The sequence below is a fragment of the Tachysurus fulvidraco genome, chromosome 3 (genome assembly GCF_022655615.1).
Source record: "Tachysurus fulvidraco isolate hzauxx_2018 chromosome 3, HZAU_PFXX_2.0, whole genome shotgun sequence".
NCBI lineage: Eukaryota > Metazoa > Chordata > Actinopteri > Siluriformes > Bagridae > Tachysurus > Tachysurus fulvidraco.
This window is the reverse complement of record NC_062520.1, coordinates 3,829,161-3,845,686: the sequence shown is the minus strand read 5'-3', so window position 1 is coordinate 3,845,686 and position 16,526 is coordinate 3,829,161. Positions and strand designations below refer to the sequence as shown.

At 42.1% G+C, this 16,526-nt stretch overlaps 1 protein-coding gene across 4 annotated transcripts in view; it reads left to right on the top strand.

Moving 5' to 3' along the window:
* The window catches only part of actr3b (actin related protein 3B), a 27,875-nt gene extending 12,728 nt beyond the window's left edge, over positions 1 to 15,147 (top strand). Inside the window, exons 7-12 of one of the 4 annotated variants that reach the window (XM_047810676.1) lie at positions 698 to 841; positions 5,593 to 5,766; positions 6,679 to 6,771; positions 9,808 to 9,933; positions 13,481 to 13,564; positions 13,678 to 15,140. In XM_047810676.1, the coding sequence (XP_047666632.1) occupies positions 698 to 841; positions 5,593 to 5,766; positions 6,679 to 6,771; positions 9,808 to 9,933; positions 13,481 to 13,564; positions 13,678 to 13,773 (717 nt within the window). In that variant the 3' untranslated portion in view covers positions 13,774 to 15,140. Of the gene's footprint in view, positions 1 to 697; positions 842 to 5,592; positions 5,767 to 6,678; positions 6,772 to 9,807; positions 9,934 to 13,480; positions 13,565 to 13,677 lie in introns of all 4 variants that reach the window. The other 3 variants (XM_047810674.1, XM_047810675.1, XM_047810677.1) reach the window with 3 other exon arrangements.
* The last annotated feature ends 1,379 nt before the right edge of the window (positions 15,148 to 16,526 follow it).

Genomic DNA, 16,526 nt, shown 5'->3' with positions numbered 1-16,526 from the left:
ACACCAAACTTGGCCAGCTCCTTTAGGGTGATACTCTGAACAAAGGTTTAAATTGGTGTATCGACTGGCCTTTCGGTTGTCCCTCAGCCCCGCCCCCAATATATGCAAAATCAAAAAACGTTTTACAACATGGACATGTGACATATCAAAACACTCAGAACAATGAGGGGAACTTCCTCACGTGTATTCTGATGATGTTACATGACGTCAAGTGAAAATAAAAAATTAGCACAACATGGGCATATCATATATCAAAACAGTCAGCCCAATGAGGGGAATTGCCTCACATGTGTTCTGGTGATGTCACGTGCAAATAAATAATTAGCACAACATGGACATATGACATATCAAGACACTCAGCCCAATGTGGGGAACTTCCTCGAGTATTTGGATGACGTCACATGCTTGTCTCCACTTGCCTCCAAATGTTTTGGCACCCTAGCTTTCTGTCGTAACACAAACGTAACACTGTTCCTTATGTCCACTCGCCTCCAAAAAACACCGGCCTTTGCGAATACTTGCTTTGTCAAAGCCAACATCAAAGTTTGTCACGACAAACTTTACAAATCTAGTTCTTTTCTACCTTTTTACATTTCAGCCATATTTTCTCGATCTTTTATTTTATTTTTCAAAATAAAATTTTCTTTTCAGTTATCAATAGACTCTGTGTTGATTTCTTTGTTATTTTGGTCTCCAGGCTGAGGGCTATGTGATCGGGAGCTGTATAAAGCACATCCCTATAGCAGGCCGAGACATCACCTACTTCATCCAGCAGATCCTCAGAGACAGAGAGGTCGGGGTTCCTCCTGAACAGTCTCTGGAGACCGCAAAGGCAGTAAAGGTGAATCTTCACTCCCATCTTCAGCATTTTTCTTGTGCTGCCTTTCCACTACTTCAATGGTTCTCTGGATCTTCTCATAGTATCTGGTACTGTGATCGTATCGGTGGAATTAGGTTCCAAAAAAGTCACCAAAGTGTTTGGAATATTTTTATATTCTGACCCAGAAGCGATCATCTCTCTGGTTCCCTCGACTAAAAGTCAGTAGATTTTTCCATCAACTTTTGGATCGATACAGAATATAAAATAAAGCTCCTCTGTGTGCGACACCAGTTTCTGATTCTCGGACGTTTTGTCGGTCTTCACAAAGGAACGCGACTGTTCTGAAGGTTGAAGCCTTTACACAATGAGCAGAAGTAAAAAGCTGAGGTTTCTAATGCTGTAAAGGAACTCCAGCACGGTCACATGACTTCAGCATCAGCATCAGCACTAAGCTTTCAACTCTCTCAGTCTTTATTTACAGCCATCTTCCCTGATCAGGATCCACTCTGCTCTTGTTGGGGATGAAGCTGAAGGAATGAACAGTTGCAGTTGGAGGAGTTTGAAGAGTTTGTTATTAGTAGAAACACAACCAGGCTGCAGTAGGAGATGAGTTTTCCTGTTCGGCATCATCACCTATAATGTCCTCCACATCGTCTGTAGGAACGTTTAGACACGTGTTCACGTCACAACCTCCTTTTTCACCCGATGTTAAAGCTTAAGAAATGACGAGTGATGTTTTACTGATGGGTTTTATATCGTAGGTCAAATAAAAAACCTGAAAAGATCTCCAGCGTTGTCCTGGAGTCAAAAGCCCACTGACTTCAGGACGATGGAACAGGAAGTGCTAATGTGTGACTCATTTCTGTGTTTTAAATTTATGGCATCTGGCAGATGACTTATATTTTATCTATTTTTTTTATACAACTGAGCAATCGCGGGTTAAGGATCTTGCTCAATGACAAGCTCAGTGAACGTGGGATTAAGGACCTTCCGATTGGCCCATCCCACATCCCCCAGGGTGTTAGTACATCTGCAGCTCTCCAAACTGAGAAACAGCACCAAACAATCTTGTCCAATGTAGCAGAGATGACAAAACAAAACCAGGAAGTGCAGACCAAGTGTAGTTCATGGTGGCAATGTTTGTAGGTCCATTTATAGCCACATTTGATGTTGTGTAGCCGTCATGAAAGAAGTTAGCTCCTGCATTGAAGTCGTTCCTCAGTTACTCTTTTTTCCCTTCACTTTATGGAGTTTGGGAAGCGGCAGCTCAGTGGTTAAGATTTACATTTACAGCATTTAGCAGACACACTTACCCAGAGCGACTTACATTTTTATCTCATTTTTATACAACTGAGCAATTGAGGGTTAAGGGCCTTGCTCAGGGGCCCAGCAGTGGCAGCTTGGTGGACTTAGGAATCGAACTCACAACCTTCCGATTGGTAGCCCAACACCTTAACCACTAGGCTACCACATGGACAAAGATGTTGGACTGCTGAGCAGAAGGTCATGAGTTTGAATCCCAGGGCCACCAAACTGCCACTTCAGTCAGATTACAGAAGGTTAGAGATAAAACACTTGCACCATGGTATAATAGTCACACTCACACCCTCAAGAGAGAAACCCGTAACCTCGAACGGAAATGGAGAAAAACTAAATTAGAGGTGTTTAGAATTGCGTATAAGGACAGTATGTCCAGCTATAGACAGGCTCTAAAAGCTGCTAGGGCTGAGCACCTGAGCAAACTCATAGAAAATAACCAGAACAATCCCAGGTTTTTATTTAGCACAGTGGCTAGTTTAACAAAAAATCAGAAATCTGAACACACTATTCCATCACATTTCAGTAGTGAGGACTTTATGAGATTCTTCACTGATAAAATCGAAAGTATCAGGAATAAAATAGGTGACGCCCAACATATGAGAGCAACCAGTGACACAATCTCACCTAAGGCTTTACACAGCTTTACAAGTACAGGACAGGAAGAGTTAGATAAACCTATTACTACAGCTAAATCAACAACATGTTCACTAGACCCCATCCCAACTAAATTACTGAAAGAAGTGTTACATAAAGCTGGTGAGCCTCTTCTTAATATCATTAACTCCTCGTTATCTTTAGGTTACGTCCCGAAGTCTTTTAAGTTGGCAGTTATTAGGCCACTCATCAAAAAACCTAACTTAGACCCTAATGAACTATCAAATTACAGACCTATCTCACACCTCCCGTTTATGTCTAAAATACTTGAAAAGGTTGTGTCTGTTCAACTGAGCTCCTTCTTACAGGAGAGCAACATCCTTGAAGAGTTTCAGTCAGGTTTCAGGCCCCATCATAGCACAGAAACTGCACTTGTTAAAGTTACAAACGACTTGTTCTTAGCTTCGGACCAAGACTGTATGTCACTATTAGTTCTACTTGACCTTAGTGCTGCATTCGACACTATAGATCACAACATTCTTCTAGATCGCTTACAATATTACACAGGTATTCATGGTCAGGCTTTAAGCTGGTTTAGATCCTACCTGTCTGACCGATACCATTTTGTAGAATTAAATGGTGAATCCTCCAGTTTACTACCAGTTAATTATGGGGTCCCTCAAGGAACAGTTCTAGGACCTCTGCTTTTCTCTATATACATGCTTCCATTAGGGAACATTATTAGAAGACATGGGATTAGTTTCCATTGTTATGCTGATGACACAGTTATATATCTCATCAAAACCAGATGAAATAGCCACAGTGTCCAAATTAACTCAGTGCCTTAGAGAGATAAAAGACTGGATGGGCTGCAACTTTATATTGTTAAACTCCGATAAGACTGAAATACTACTCATAGGTCCAAAAACCAGTGCACATAAACTCTCACAACTTAACTCCCATTTAGAGGGATGTACTATTACAAGTAGCTCGACAGTGAAAGACCTCGGTGTTATATTAGACAGTAACTTGTCTTTTAAAAATCATATCGCCCATACTACCAAAACAGCCTTCTTCCACCTTAGAAACATTGCCAAGCTGAGAAACATCCTGTCTGTATCTGATGCTGAGAAGCTAGTTCATGCGTTCATGACCTCTAGACTGGACTATTGTAATGCATTACTAGGTGGTTGTCCTGCATCTTTAATAAATAGGTTACAGTTAGTCCAAAATGCAGCTGCCAGAGTTCTCACTAGGACAAGAAAGTATGACCATATAACCCCAATTTTATCATCTCTACACTGGCTACCTGTTAAGTTTAGAACTGATTACAAACTGCTGCTACTTACGTACAAGGCTCTTAATGGTTTAGCTCCCATGTATCTAACTAGTCTTCTAACACGTTACAATCCTTCACGCTCTCTGAGATCACAAAACTCAGGGCTTCTGCTAGTTCCCAGAATATCTAAGTCTACTAAAGGTGGTAGAGCGTTTTCTTATTTAGCTCCCAAACTTTGGAACAGTCTTCCTGATAGTGTTCGGGGCGCAAACACACTTTCCCAGTTTAAATGTAGATTAAAAACTCATCTCTTCAGTTAGGTGTACACATAATACATCCCATAATATCATGCACCAGTACATCAGACCAGCACATTTTTATGAACGGCAGATATGTTAATCCCTTTCCACTGCTTCACTCTTTGTACCCATCCCGAGGCATCCAGACACTGTACCAGCTCCCATCGTCCTCTGTGGGACGAAGCCTTTGGACGTCCACTGAGCCGAGGCCGACTCTAAGAATCCTGAGACATCTCCAGTTAAACTCTGTGGTACTCAGAAGATCAGAAGTCCTTGAACCTCACACCAATACAACATTTGTTTGACTGTATATTACAATCTCACCCCCAGTGTCACCCATATGAGGATGGGTTCCCCCTTGAGTCCGGTTCCTCTCAAGGTTTCTTCCTTTACCAATTTAAGGGAGTTTTTCCTTGCCACTGCTGCCTGAGTCACCTCAGACTTGCTCATAGGGGAATAAATACATACACACTGTGAACTATATACATCTAATAATAATCTAGAATTTTTATTCTGTTAATTCTTATTTCTTTTATTATTCGTTATTTCCTTTATCATTAATTATGTTTACCTTCTGCTCTATGTTTATGTTCTGTAAAGCTGCTTTGAGACAATGTCTATTGTAAAAAGCGCTATACAAATAAACTTGAATTGAATTGAATTGAACTTCTGGGCCCCTGAGCAAGGCCCTCAAATGCTCAGCTGTATAAATGTGATAAATGCTAGGCGACCAAGAAACTTCCTAAACTCCTCTGTCCTGAAGACGGTCCAGCTTTACCTCGGTCCAGCTTTACCTCGGTCCAGCTTTACCTCTGAGTCCAGCTTTACCTCTGTCCAGCTTTACCTCGGTCCAGCATTACCTCGGTCCAGCTTTACCTCTGAGTCCAGCTTTACCTCGGTCCAGCTTTACCTCTGAGTCCAGCTTTACCTCTGAGTCCAGCTTTACCTCTGAGTCCAGCTTTACCTCGGTCCAGCTTTACCTCTGATTCCAGCTTTACCTCTGAGTCCAGCTTTACCTCGGTCCAGCTTTACCTCTGATTCCAGCTTTACCTCTGAGTCCAGCTTTACCTCTGAATGTTACAAAGCACTGACACTGGAGACTCCTTCCACATTTAAATCGTACGTACGAGCCAATCATAAGGCCGTTTAAAGGCCACAGTAGAAGTGAAGGTGAACTACATGAAACTGGCTGAATGCTTTTCTGTGCTTTTCATCGACTCTTCCCGAGTGTATTTGTGTATCATGTGTCTGCTGGTTTTTTCTTTTTTATTTGCCCTCAGGAGAGGTACTGCTACATCTGCCCAGACATTGCAAAAGAGTTCACGAAGTATGACACGGACCCCGCGAAATGGATAAAGAAATACAAAGGCATCAACGCCATCACCAAAAATGACTTTCACATAGATGTGGGATATGAGCGCTTCCTCGGACCAGAGATTTTCTTCCATCCGGAGGTGACACGGTGCTTTCAAAAGTTTTCACCCCCTCATCCTGACAAACCGAAATGGACATCGTTAGGATTGTACGTCAGATTAATAGCGACGTGGCGGGAAAAATCGATGTAGTTTGCTAAATTATTTCTGAATTAAACAAAATGTAGTAAGAATTCATAACATGACATAAAAGTGGGGGCACGGTGGCTTAGTGGTTAGTACGTTCACCTCACACCTCCATGGTTGGGGGTTCGATTCCCGCCTCCGCCTTGTGTGTGTGGAGTTTGCATGTTCTCCCCGTGCCTCAGGGGTTTCCTCCGGGTACTCCGGTTTCCTCCCCCGGTCCAAAGACATGCATGGTAGGTTGATTGGCATCTCTGGTAAATTGTCCGTAGTGTGTGTGTGTGTGAGTGAATGAGAGTGTGTGTGTGTGCCCTGTGATGGGTTGGCACTCCGTCCAGGATGTATCCTGCCTCGAAGCCCGATGACACCTGAGATAGGCACAGGCTCCCCGTGACCCGAGGTAGTTCGGATAAGCGGTAGGAAATGAGTGAATGACATAAAAGTCTAACCCCAATCCCAAGTCCATTTCTTTTCCCGAGGTGTGTGAAGTTCCGATTTAAAATTTGTTTTGAATTTCTTATGAATATCTAATTAAGCGAATGATCTAAAATATAACTACACTATATTACTTTATTATATATATTATTTATACTTTATTACTATATTAGATTGTCCATTTCAATCAAGGGTGATTTATTATTTAGCTATCAGTCATCCCTATTTCTACTTCAAATGATTTATTTACTTATTATTTACTCTGTCCTTTCGTCACATTTTCACCCCAGAATAAAACATTAGCTTGTGATATTATCTCTGCTCAGTTTTTCCACAAATTGTCCGTTTGTGATTCATTTCTTTATTTTTTCCCAGTTTGCCAACCCGGATTTCATGGATTCCATTTCCGACGTGGTCGATGAGGTCGTTCAGAGCTGTCCGATAGACGTGAGAAGACCTCTTTACAAGGTACAGGATGTCAACGTCACGTGTAGATGTAGATTAGAGATGGAATGATGGTTTAGGGCAGGGGTGTCAAACTCTGGCCCGCAGACCAAATTTGGCCCGTGGTGTAATTATATCTGGCCCGCGAGATCATATCAAATGTGCATTACAGCTGACTAGCCACATGCTCCGCTAATACTACAAATCCCAGAATGCCTTGCCGCTGTATTGACGCGTAGTCACGAACAGCAAGCGCCCCTCATTCTCTGTTCACAGTCGTTAACAACCATGTTACAGTCACATCGGACAAGTTAATTCACCCTCCACAACAATGTCCAAACGAAAGGTGGACAATAGGAGCTTTCAAGACAGGAGGGAGGCAGATTATCTGTTCACGAATATAAAGGACAGACCTGTTTGTCTTGTGTGCTAACGGTGCTAAGGTGTCTGTAACGAAAGAATATAACATAAGAAGACAATACGACACGAAACATTATGAGAAGTATAAGGACCTGGACGTAAAGCAGAAGCTCCAGAAGGTGGAGGAGATGAAAAAAAGTCTGGTTTCCCTTCAGACTATGTTCATGAAAGCAACGTCAAAAAGTGAAGCTGCTGTAAAGGATGTAAAGCTTTATTGTGGCGGCAGCGATCGCGAAATCTGCCCTTTACTGAGGGAGAGTTTGTCAAAAAGTGTATGGTCAAAGTTTGTGAAATGAACACCAGCGAATTTAATTTCTTATGTGTTTGTAATATCAAGCTCTGGTTGTTCCAAATCCTGTATTTAAGCAAAACTAAAGTTTGTTTCCAAATGAAAAAGGTTGAACATTACAAATCAGTTGCAGTTCATTTTTCAATAAATATTCAGTTTGGCCCGTGACTTTATCTCAGTTTTATATTTTGGCCCAGTGTGAATTTGAGTTTGACTCCCCTGTTTTATTGTGATGTAACAGAGCCACCATCTCTGTTAGAAGCCTGTTTGTTAAAAGCATTCTAGAAATGAACCTGAACTCAATTAGAGTCAGAGCTACTCCAGAGCTACTATTTGGAGCGGTGAACACCTTCTGACCAGTCTGCGATGTGAGAATTCATCATGCTCTTAGCCTCTGAGACAGATATCCACTGTTTATAACTTACGAGGTTAATAGATTGTTCGGTTGAATCGCCACACACCCTATCTACACGTAAACACTACTAAGTTGCTTTAAATCATCATGTTTTCTTTCCATATAATAGCAAACGTCATTACCAAAGCCATGCCACATGTCTCCGCTTTGGTTTCTCAGCTAGAGGTCACTGTTCATCCACCAAACTCTTTTCTAGACACCCGGCAACGACACGAAGACCAGAACACGTCAAAGCGTTCCCTCTGAGGCTGCACCTGATGGGACAACACCGATGTGACATTTAGCAGAAATGAACCTAAATATTACTGCAGCAGATCCAGGGTTCATTGTGTTTCAGTATGCATTGTGTGTGTGTGTGAGTGTGTGTGTGGGTAAACAAAGCTCACAAAGCTTTGACAAAATCCAATTTGGGAATCTGGTAATTTGCATGTGAAGTGATTAGAAAACCATTTGGACTGTGAATAGCGGGCGGTGAAATAGTCGGATTGATTCGAAAGAATATCTCAGCATCCAGTCTTTTTTTTTCCTCTAATAACATTTTCCAACCTAATACAGATGCAAATAAGCTCATGAGCTCTCAAAGCAATTATGCAACATTAATGCGTGGGATTCGAAACAGTAGCGCGGATGTGAAACCCTGCTGCGCCCAACCCGATTAAATCATTTAACCCAATTGATCTCCTCTGAGGGATTTTGGAGCGTCGTGTTAGACAACGTTCTCTAATATCCACATCAAAGCACCAGCTGAGAGAAGATCTTTCATGGTGTTCATCACGCCGGATGATTCTGTGATGTGTTCTATGGACGTTTTTTCGTGGTGGTCTGGCACCTTATTAAGACTCTTCGTGTTTGCTTTCATGCGTCGTCTTCCTGATTGTCTCGATAAGGTTTTAATAGAAAAGTGAAATTCTCAGAATTATGTTAGTATGTGAGGGCACGGTGGCTTAGCGGTTAGCACGTTCGCCTCACACGTCCAGGGTCGGGGGTTCGATTCCCGCCTCCGCCTTGTGTCTGTGTGGTTTGCATGTTCTCCCCGTGCCTCGGGGGTTTCCTCCGGGTACTCCGGTTTCCTCCCCCGGTCCAAAGACATGCATGGTAGGTTGATTGCCATCTCTGGAAAATTGTCCGTAGTGTGTGAGTGAATGAGAGAGTGTGTGTGTGTGTGTGCCCTGTGATGGGTTAGCACTCCGTCCAGGGTGTATCCTGCCTCGATGTCCGATGACGCTGGAGATGCACAGGCTCCCCGTGACCCGAGAAATTCGGATAAGCGGTAGAAAATGAATGAATGAATGAATGAATCAATGTTAGTATGAGGATAACTAAGATGAAGGAATAGATATCTGGGACACTTCGCTGCCTGACCACTAGAGGGCACCACATTTTTGTGGAAACTCTTTGTTTATTGGTGCGGTAATTAGTTATCTGTTTAAAGATGATTTGTGTCAGCAGTTTGATACCAATGTGTTTAAGGTCACTTTTGTATGTTTTACGTATTTCGGATTTAAAGGGATTTTGCTGCTGCGTCCTCCTTCTGCCATGTATCGTGACTATAGTGCTCCGTCGGACAATAATATTTTGTACAGATTTGCCATGTTTTCTACATAGTTGGTGCTTTCTTCCTTTAATAAATGTATTGGACATAACTTCCTCGCTTCTCATCAGTGACTCTCAGCAGCTAACGGGGAAAAACGAGTTCTCCTGCTAATTGCAGAATTTTATCTTAACGTCCATTTTATTCTGAGACGCTGTTGCTATCATTCAGAGGAAGTATGGGTCAAAAGGAGGTAGGCCTTGAGCATCCGCACATAAATATCAGGCATAGTGGGGCTTTAGAATACCAAAAACAAATATTAGTAATCCTTTAAATGCTAAAACGTGTGTGTGTGTGTGTGTGTGTGTGTGTGTGTGTGTGTGTGTGTGTGTGTGTGTGTGTTAGAATATAGTGCTCTCTGGAGGATCTACTATGTTCAGGGACTTTGGTCGACGGCTACAAAGGGATCTGAAGCGTGTAGTCGATGCCAGACTTCGACTCAGTGAGGAGCTCAGCGGAGGCCGGATAAAGGTTAGCATTTCAGCGTGTGATACATCAAAACTAAAAGGGCAGCTTGCTTCAGCTAAATGGAAGTTAGCACTGCATGAAATCCTGCATGATAACAGAGATGACAAATAAAAGAAGGAAGCTAGGCATGAAATCCAGTTTGCTGCTTGGTGAAGCTGCAATGGTAGCTTTCATTTCATTTCAACCATTTTAGCATGCTAACTATAAAAGCTCTTGCTAACACCCTTGGCCTAACTTTTCTCTTTATCCTACTCTACCATGGGACTCTACTACGTTTAATTCCAGCTTTATTTGAGATGATTGACCAAATTCAACGGCATCCTACCCAGAGAACAGATCAGACCCAGGGTAATTTTAAAGCTAGCGCCTTTTTTCGGTTACCAAATACGTGATTCAATTACAAATTACTAACTATTCTAATCATGTGAGTGAGACAAGATTCAGGTATCACATATCAGATGTTACCCCTCTTCAAACCATTCACATCCCTCTCTTGCTGTTCATTCGTGTTGTTTAAAAGTATTTTAAACAACACGTGCAGTAACAGACATTTTGAAAAACGTGCAATATGTCCGTTAGCGTAACTAGCGTAACTTACTCGTCGTTTCTTTTTTTTTCTACTCTGTATTTATACATTGTGTTGTGTTTATACTGTATAACTTTATGTCTTTATTCTTTTATACATTTGCATTTCTTTCTCTTTGCTGCTGTAACAGAGAAATTTCCCCATTGTTGGACGAATAAAGGTATATCTTATCTTATGCTCATGGTAAACAACAGATGAGTTAACCAATCGGTTATCTTTGGGGTAATATCCTTCCTGCCAGGGAGCAACTGCACTGGGGCATAATTCAAGTAGTGCTAAGAAATAAGGAATAGAAGTTCCTGTTTGATTTGTGCTAGCATGCAAAGAGCTTCCAGCTAATGTATAGCACCTGGTGACAAATGTATACCATTACAACATGGGGTGAAACTATTCTGTTCCTCAGTATTCAGAGCAAAGAGAAATGAAAAAAAGGTTCAACAATCATTAGGGTAAGTTGGCATTACTTTGACCACTAAATCCGGTGGTTTATTTCTGTTCAGTTCTATAAGCAATTTGTTGAGGTATGAATACGCAGGCCAAACCCGAGAAGATATCCTGCTCGAACCAGAAATAATATAATAATAATATCTTACCTAGTTTTGTGGCCTTGGACTGTAGGCAGGATGTGATTGCTGCAATCTAATTAATTGGCAGGGGAAAGATTGAAGTAAAAACCCAGATAGCATACCATCCAATTGCACGCTCCACTGGGTTCTTTGCTTTCCTGGTCTCCTGGAGCCCAGACCCATGTGTAATGAATTGCTGTAAACTGCAGAGGAAGTTGATTTCTCATTGGACATGATCCCAAGAGAGTCTGCAGATAGCCCTTGGTCAAATCCAGGGATGAAAAAAATCCAAATCCTGGAGCATCAATCGAGAACGTCGGTAATCCATGCAGAAAATGACTGCTCCATCCTTCTTCTGCACAATTACACCGGAGCTGTTCCAGTCACCGTATGGGTCCTCTATTACACCATCTCCAGATTTATTCCAAATTCGTTTCTCTAGGGTTCAAGTAATGGGTATATCTGGCTCTGGCTGTGTTCTATGAGGTCTGTATGACCAAACTGACAGAGAAGAACTGGTCTGAAAAAAATCAGCCTATAATTGGGAAACCACTACTCTCTACTTCCTGGGGCAGGAATAGAAATGGTACCTGAGGGTTAGGGTTAGCCTTACCTCGTATCTCTCTGCTTCCACCATCACCAGACCGTGTCTTTTCACTGGTTTAAAAAAAGCTAGGAAACGAGGAGGTAATCTGCTGTTTCCGTTTTCTAACCCATTGAAAGGAAAAGTACATTTCTAGCTGCATGTACGAAGTAATACAAGGACATCATCTCCTGGCAAAATTGCCTCAGATGGGAACGCTGATGATAGAGCTGTTGTTGTTGAATTCCCTGGACTTGGAGCAGGAATAAATGTCCCGGTGTCAAGCACATACTGACCTCTGAGCTCTCGGTACAGTCTTTAATTATGTTCGTCGTTCATCTGAATACTGAGTGTTAATCCAGCTTTGCTTTCTTTGCTTTCAAGCCAGCTGGTTTTCAGCAGTCAACAAAGTTTGCATCTGAAACTACTGTATATTCGAATATGGATGTATCTCAGCTCAAAACTTTACTCACGGTCCAGAGCTTTGATAAAGCAAACTGTTATAGATTAGAATAGAACTCTTTATTTTGGCACATCTACATTACAGCTCAGTACTTTTTTTCATATCTCAACTTTGGAGGTTGGGGTCAGAGCGCAGGGTCAGTCATGATACAGCACCCCTGGAGCAGAGAGGGTTAAGGGCCTTTCTCAGGGGCCCAATAGTGGCAGCTTGGCAGTGCTGGGGCTTGAAACCTAATCTTCAAACCATAGCCTTAACTGCTTGAACCACTGCCCTAGCAATATAAGTAAATAAGTTTATATTTAAAGGCGGGGTCTCCGATGTTCGAAAGCCAATGTTGACATATAAAATCACCAAAACAAACACGCCCCTAACCCAAACGGGTCCCACCCCTGTATCGATAGCTCCGCCCACACATACATATGTAACCCAGGCAACTAACGGAAAGAAATGTGTCTTTATCATAGCTGAAGGGAAGAACAATACGATTGTAGATAAACAAACAAGCAAAAATGCCACACAAGCATAATGATGTAAAGGACAAAGACATATATTAGTTCTGTGTAACAAAGCAAAACCAACGTTACTCACCTATCGAGAAGGAAAAAAGCGCCTCGGCGTCTTAAGTAAACTCGGCCACATATTCACAGGTCGGAGTTTCCCGAGTCGATAACTCCTGAGCTAAACGCTGTTACTACACAAAACGCGGTTGTAGCTGCCTCTCTACATTACTACGATAGAAAAGAGGTGTTATTTGTGTAGTAACAGCGTTTAGCTCAGGAGTTATTGACTCGGGAAACTCCAACCTGTGAATATGTGGCCAACTTCCTGCTCCTTCAGTTCTCTCCAGCGCTGGAAAGCTGATCCTATATTAACACGTCCTACTTCTTGTACTTCGTCGTAAGTCTTTCTTCTCTTTCTTTCTTTATTTTTATCCTCCATGTCGATGTTAAAACCGCTTTCCGCTAACGTCACACATGCGCACCGAACACTCTCTCCGCCAATATCGACAAGACCCGCCCCTTTCTGCTCGTTGGCTACACGTTTGTTTTGATTTTTGTTTATTTTTCGGCCCGACTCAGTTTTCTGAAGCATTTCTCAAAAAATCAGAGACCCGCCTTTAATATAAATCACGAACGATGGGGATTCTTATGTAGTTAGTAGAACATGTGTACAGTAAGTGTTGAGCTTATATTCCAGCTCATTCCTGGGGTAAACATTTGTCTTGTCCCATAACCATGTATTCCTCGCCCTTTCTGCCCATTTCAGTTGAGCTTGTTTTCTATTATCTGTTACTTCTGTTTGATTAATAGGAAACATTTCTTGTTACCTTACTGTGTTTTTTTTCCTCACAGCCAAAACCAATGGAGGTCCAGGTGATCACGCATCATATGCAGAGATACGCCGTCTGGTTTGGGGGGTCTATGTTGGCCTCCACGGTAAATAACACATCCTTGTTTTTCTTTCTAACATTTATTTGATCACGCTTTAAATTATCGCCGTTAAATAGTTTTTACCACAATCTCTTACACAGTATTGCTGTGTTTTACAGCCCGAGTTCTTCCAGGTGTGTCACACGAAGAAAGACTACGAAGAGCGCGGTCCAAGTATCTGTCGCCATAATCCGGTGTTCGGGATCATGTCCTAACCCTGGACTCTTATTGTAGATGCAGTTCTGTGAATTCACCGCTGTGATCATGTCTCTACGTCTATCGACTCCAAAATTATTTATTAGAAGACATAAATTTCACATCCATGACAGAAAATATAGACGAGACGTCGTGTCCTCTTCAGCTTCCTGCACTTGTAATAGCACGGCGTCAATATCCGAAAAACATATATTACATTTACGGCATTTAGCAGACACCCTTATCCAGAGTGACTTACAACTGAGGGTTAAGGGCCTTGCTCAGGGGCCCAGCAGTGGCAGCTTGGTGGACCTGGGGTTCGAACCCGTGACCTTCTGATCAGTAGCCCAACACCTTAACCACTGAGCTACCACATCCCCCATATACCCATGTAAGAGAAGCCATACACTGATGACTGTTTCCTGTCCTCACTTTTGTGTGATGGGGAATTTTAAGGACAGTTTTATGCAGCTGTTTTCGCACGTGGATTGAAGCTTGTTGTGAAGACTTCAAGATGAAGCAAGATTTCGACAATTACATTATATTTGTAACAGAGACGACGAGACGGAGACGGGATAAATGCTCACGTTAAATAATGCATGGGTTTGAAATGATATATTCTTACAGGAGAGATGGAAGGAAGGAGAAAGAGTGTTTATTTAACTATTTCAGTACCTATAGAAATGTATAAACATTTATAATTAGATGTGTATTTTTAATCGTCGAGTTGAACATTGACCGACGTGGTTTCGATTTCGAGCGAGATTAAAGGAGAACTCTGCTGTTCAAACCAGAGTGAACATCTTTTAAAGTACAAAATTGATCTGCCTCTAAATATGTCTATGAATTCTCTCTCTCTCTCTCTCTCTCTCTCTCTCTCTCTCTCTCTCTATTTTAAGATTTTGATATTCTCGTGTATTTCTGTTATTACGGTAACAGACGATGAAGATGAAGAGTAACTCTCTGTCGTCGAAGTCGTGGCCTAATGGTTAGAGAGTCTGACTCCTAACACTAAGGTTGTGGGTTCGAGTCTCGGGCCGGCAATACCACGACTGAGGTGCCCTTGAGCAAGGCACCGAACCCCCCCCAACTGCTCCCCGGGCGCTGCAGCATACATGGCTGCCCAGTGCTCCGGGTGTGTGTTCACGGTGTGTGTGTGTGTTCACTGCTGTGTGTGTGTGCACTTTGGATGGGTCAAATGCAGAGCACGAATTCCTTGTATGGGTCGCCGTATGTCACGTCTCTTTCACTTTCACAGCACTGAGCTGGGTTTAAATGACTATCCAGAATGTTTAACTCTTTAAAATTGTTCTTTCCTCCTGTTTTGACTGAAAGTCTTCCTCATGTCTCACTTCGCACTGGTGTTAATACGAAGCTCATATGAATGTGTAGAGTTTCATCACTATTTCTGTTTTTCTCTACAATACTAGAGGTGATATATTCATAGAAAAGTTCAGTATGTTTTTTCTCCACACAGACGTTTGTATCTTCAGAGTAAATGTTGATATCGAACCCATTTCTGCTCTCTGAGAAGCTCCGAGCGTTTGTTCATCTAAAAAGCAGCTCAGATTTCTCTTCAACACTAAAATTCAGTGTAAGATCATCAACAGAGGGACAAACACGCGTCTAAAACACACCGACAGAACGACAAGAGTCCTGATTTATTTTACATCAGACACACAGACACGACATCAGACGCTTCATTATACTGAATGAAAACGTCCCATAATTCCATTTCTGGAGTATCTGGTATATGTTATTTATTTATTTATTTTAGATCAGACTCACGGACACAATATCGAACGCTTCTTTATAATGAATGAAAAAGTTCATATCCATTCCCCTGCCAGTATGTACAGTAACATCAGAAGTAGGGGCTTTGTTTTTCGTCACAAGGTCACGGTTTAGGAACTTGGACACACCTCGAAAATCATAAACTATCGTTCTTTCTCCTCCATCGACCTGAGCAGGAGTGATGGTGTGTGTGTGTGTGTGTGTGTGTGTGTGTGACCTTCTGACCTTCCCAGATCGTTGTTTTTGATGCACACTTAAAGAAGAAGCTCTCCTCGAGTGAACTAAGAGTGCTGGAAGATGGATGATGTAGGGAATACTCTGTAGTGCTGGAATCCAGGAGTTAAGTTTGTCCTCCTTCTTCTGATTAGGATTAAGTGATGATAAAACAGCAATTTGACCATTTGAGCAGATTTTCTGGGGAACTTCTAAGCCTAAGGATATATGGAGCTTCGTAGAAAGAAATGATGATGTCAGTAACATTCGAAATCAGTCTCTTTAAAGTAGATTGACTTTCCCGTGTGTGTGTGTGTGTGTGTGTGTGTGAGTGTGTTTTATTGCATATTTATTTTTCCTCACATGTGTATGGACTCTGTGTGACCTGCAGCCTGACAGTTTCTCAAAGTTTCTCTGTGAGGCTGCGCTCTCTGTGATCTCTGCCAAACCAGACCCGAATCACGGCCGAAGCTCCGATTCCACTTCCTCCAGTGCCCTAATTACCACCACAGGGTGTCTGCTTTATTCTCACACCTCTGCTTTCTCTCTCCTCTCTCGCTTCTTCCTCTTCTGCACATCTCTGTGATTAGACCCAGAGCTCCAGGAGACAGTGTTCTGACAGCTCAGTATCTGAGAACTTCAGGTGCTTAGGCACCTGGAGCAGGTCTAAGGATTATTTAATATCTTCCTGACACAAAGAGAGGAAAGAATTTAATTCTATACATCACAGAAAAACTTTATCTGTCTTCTCGTCCCATAAGTTCAC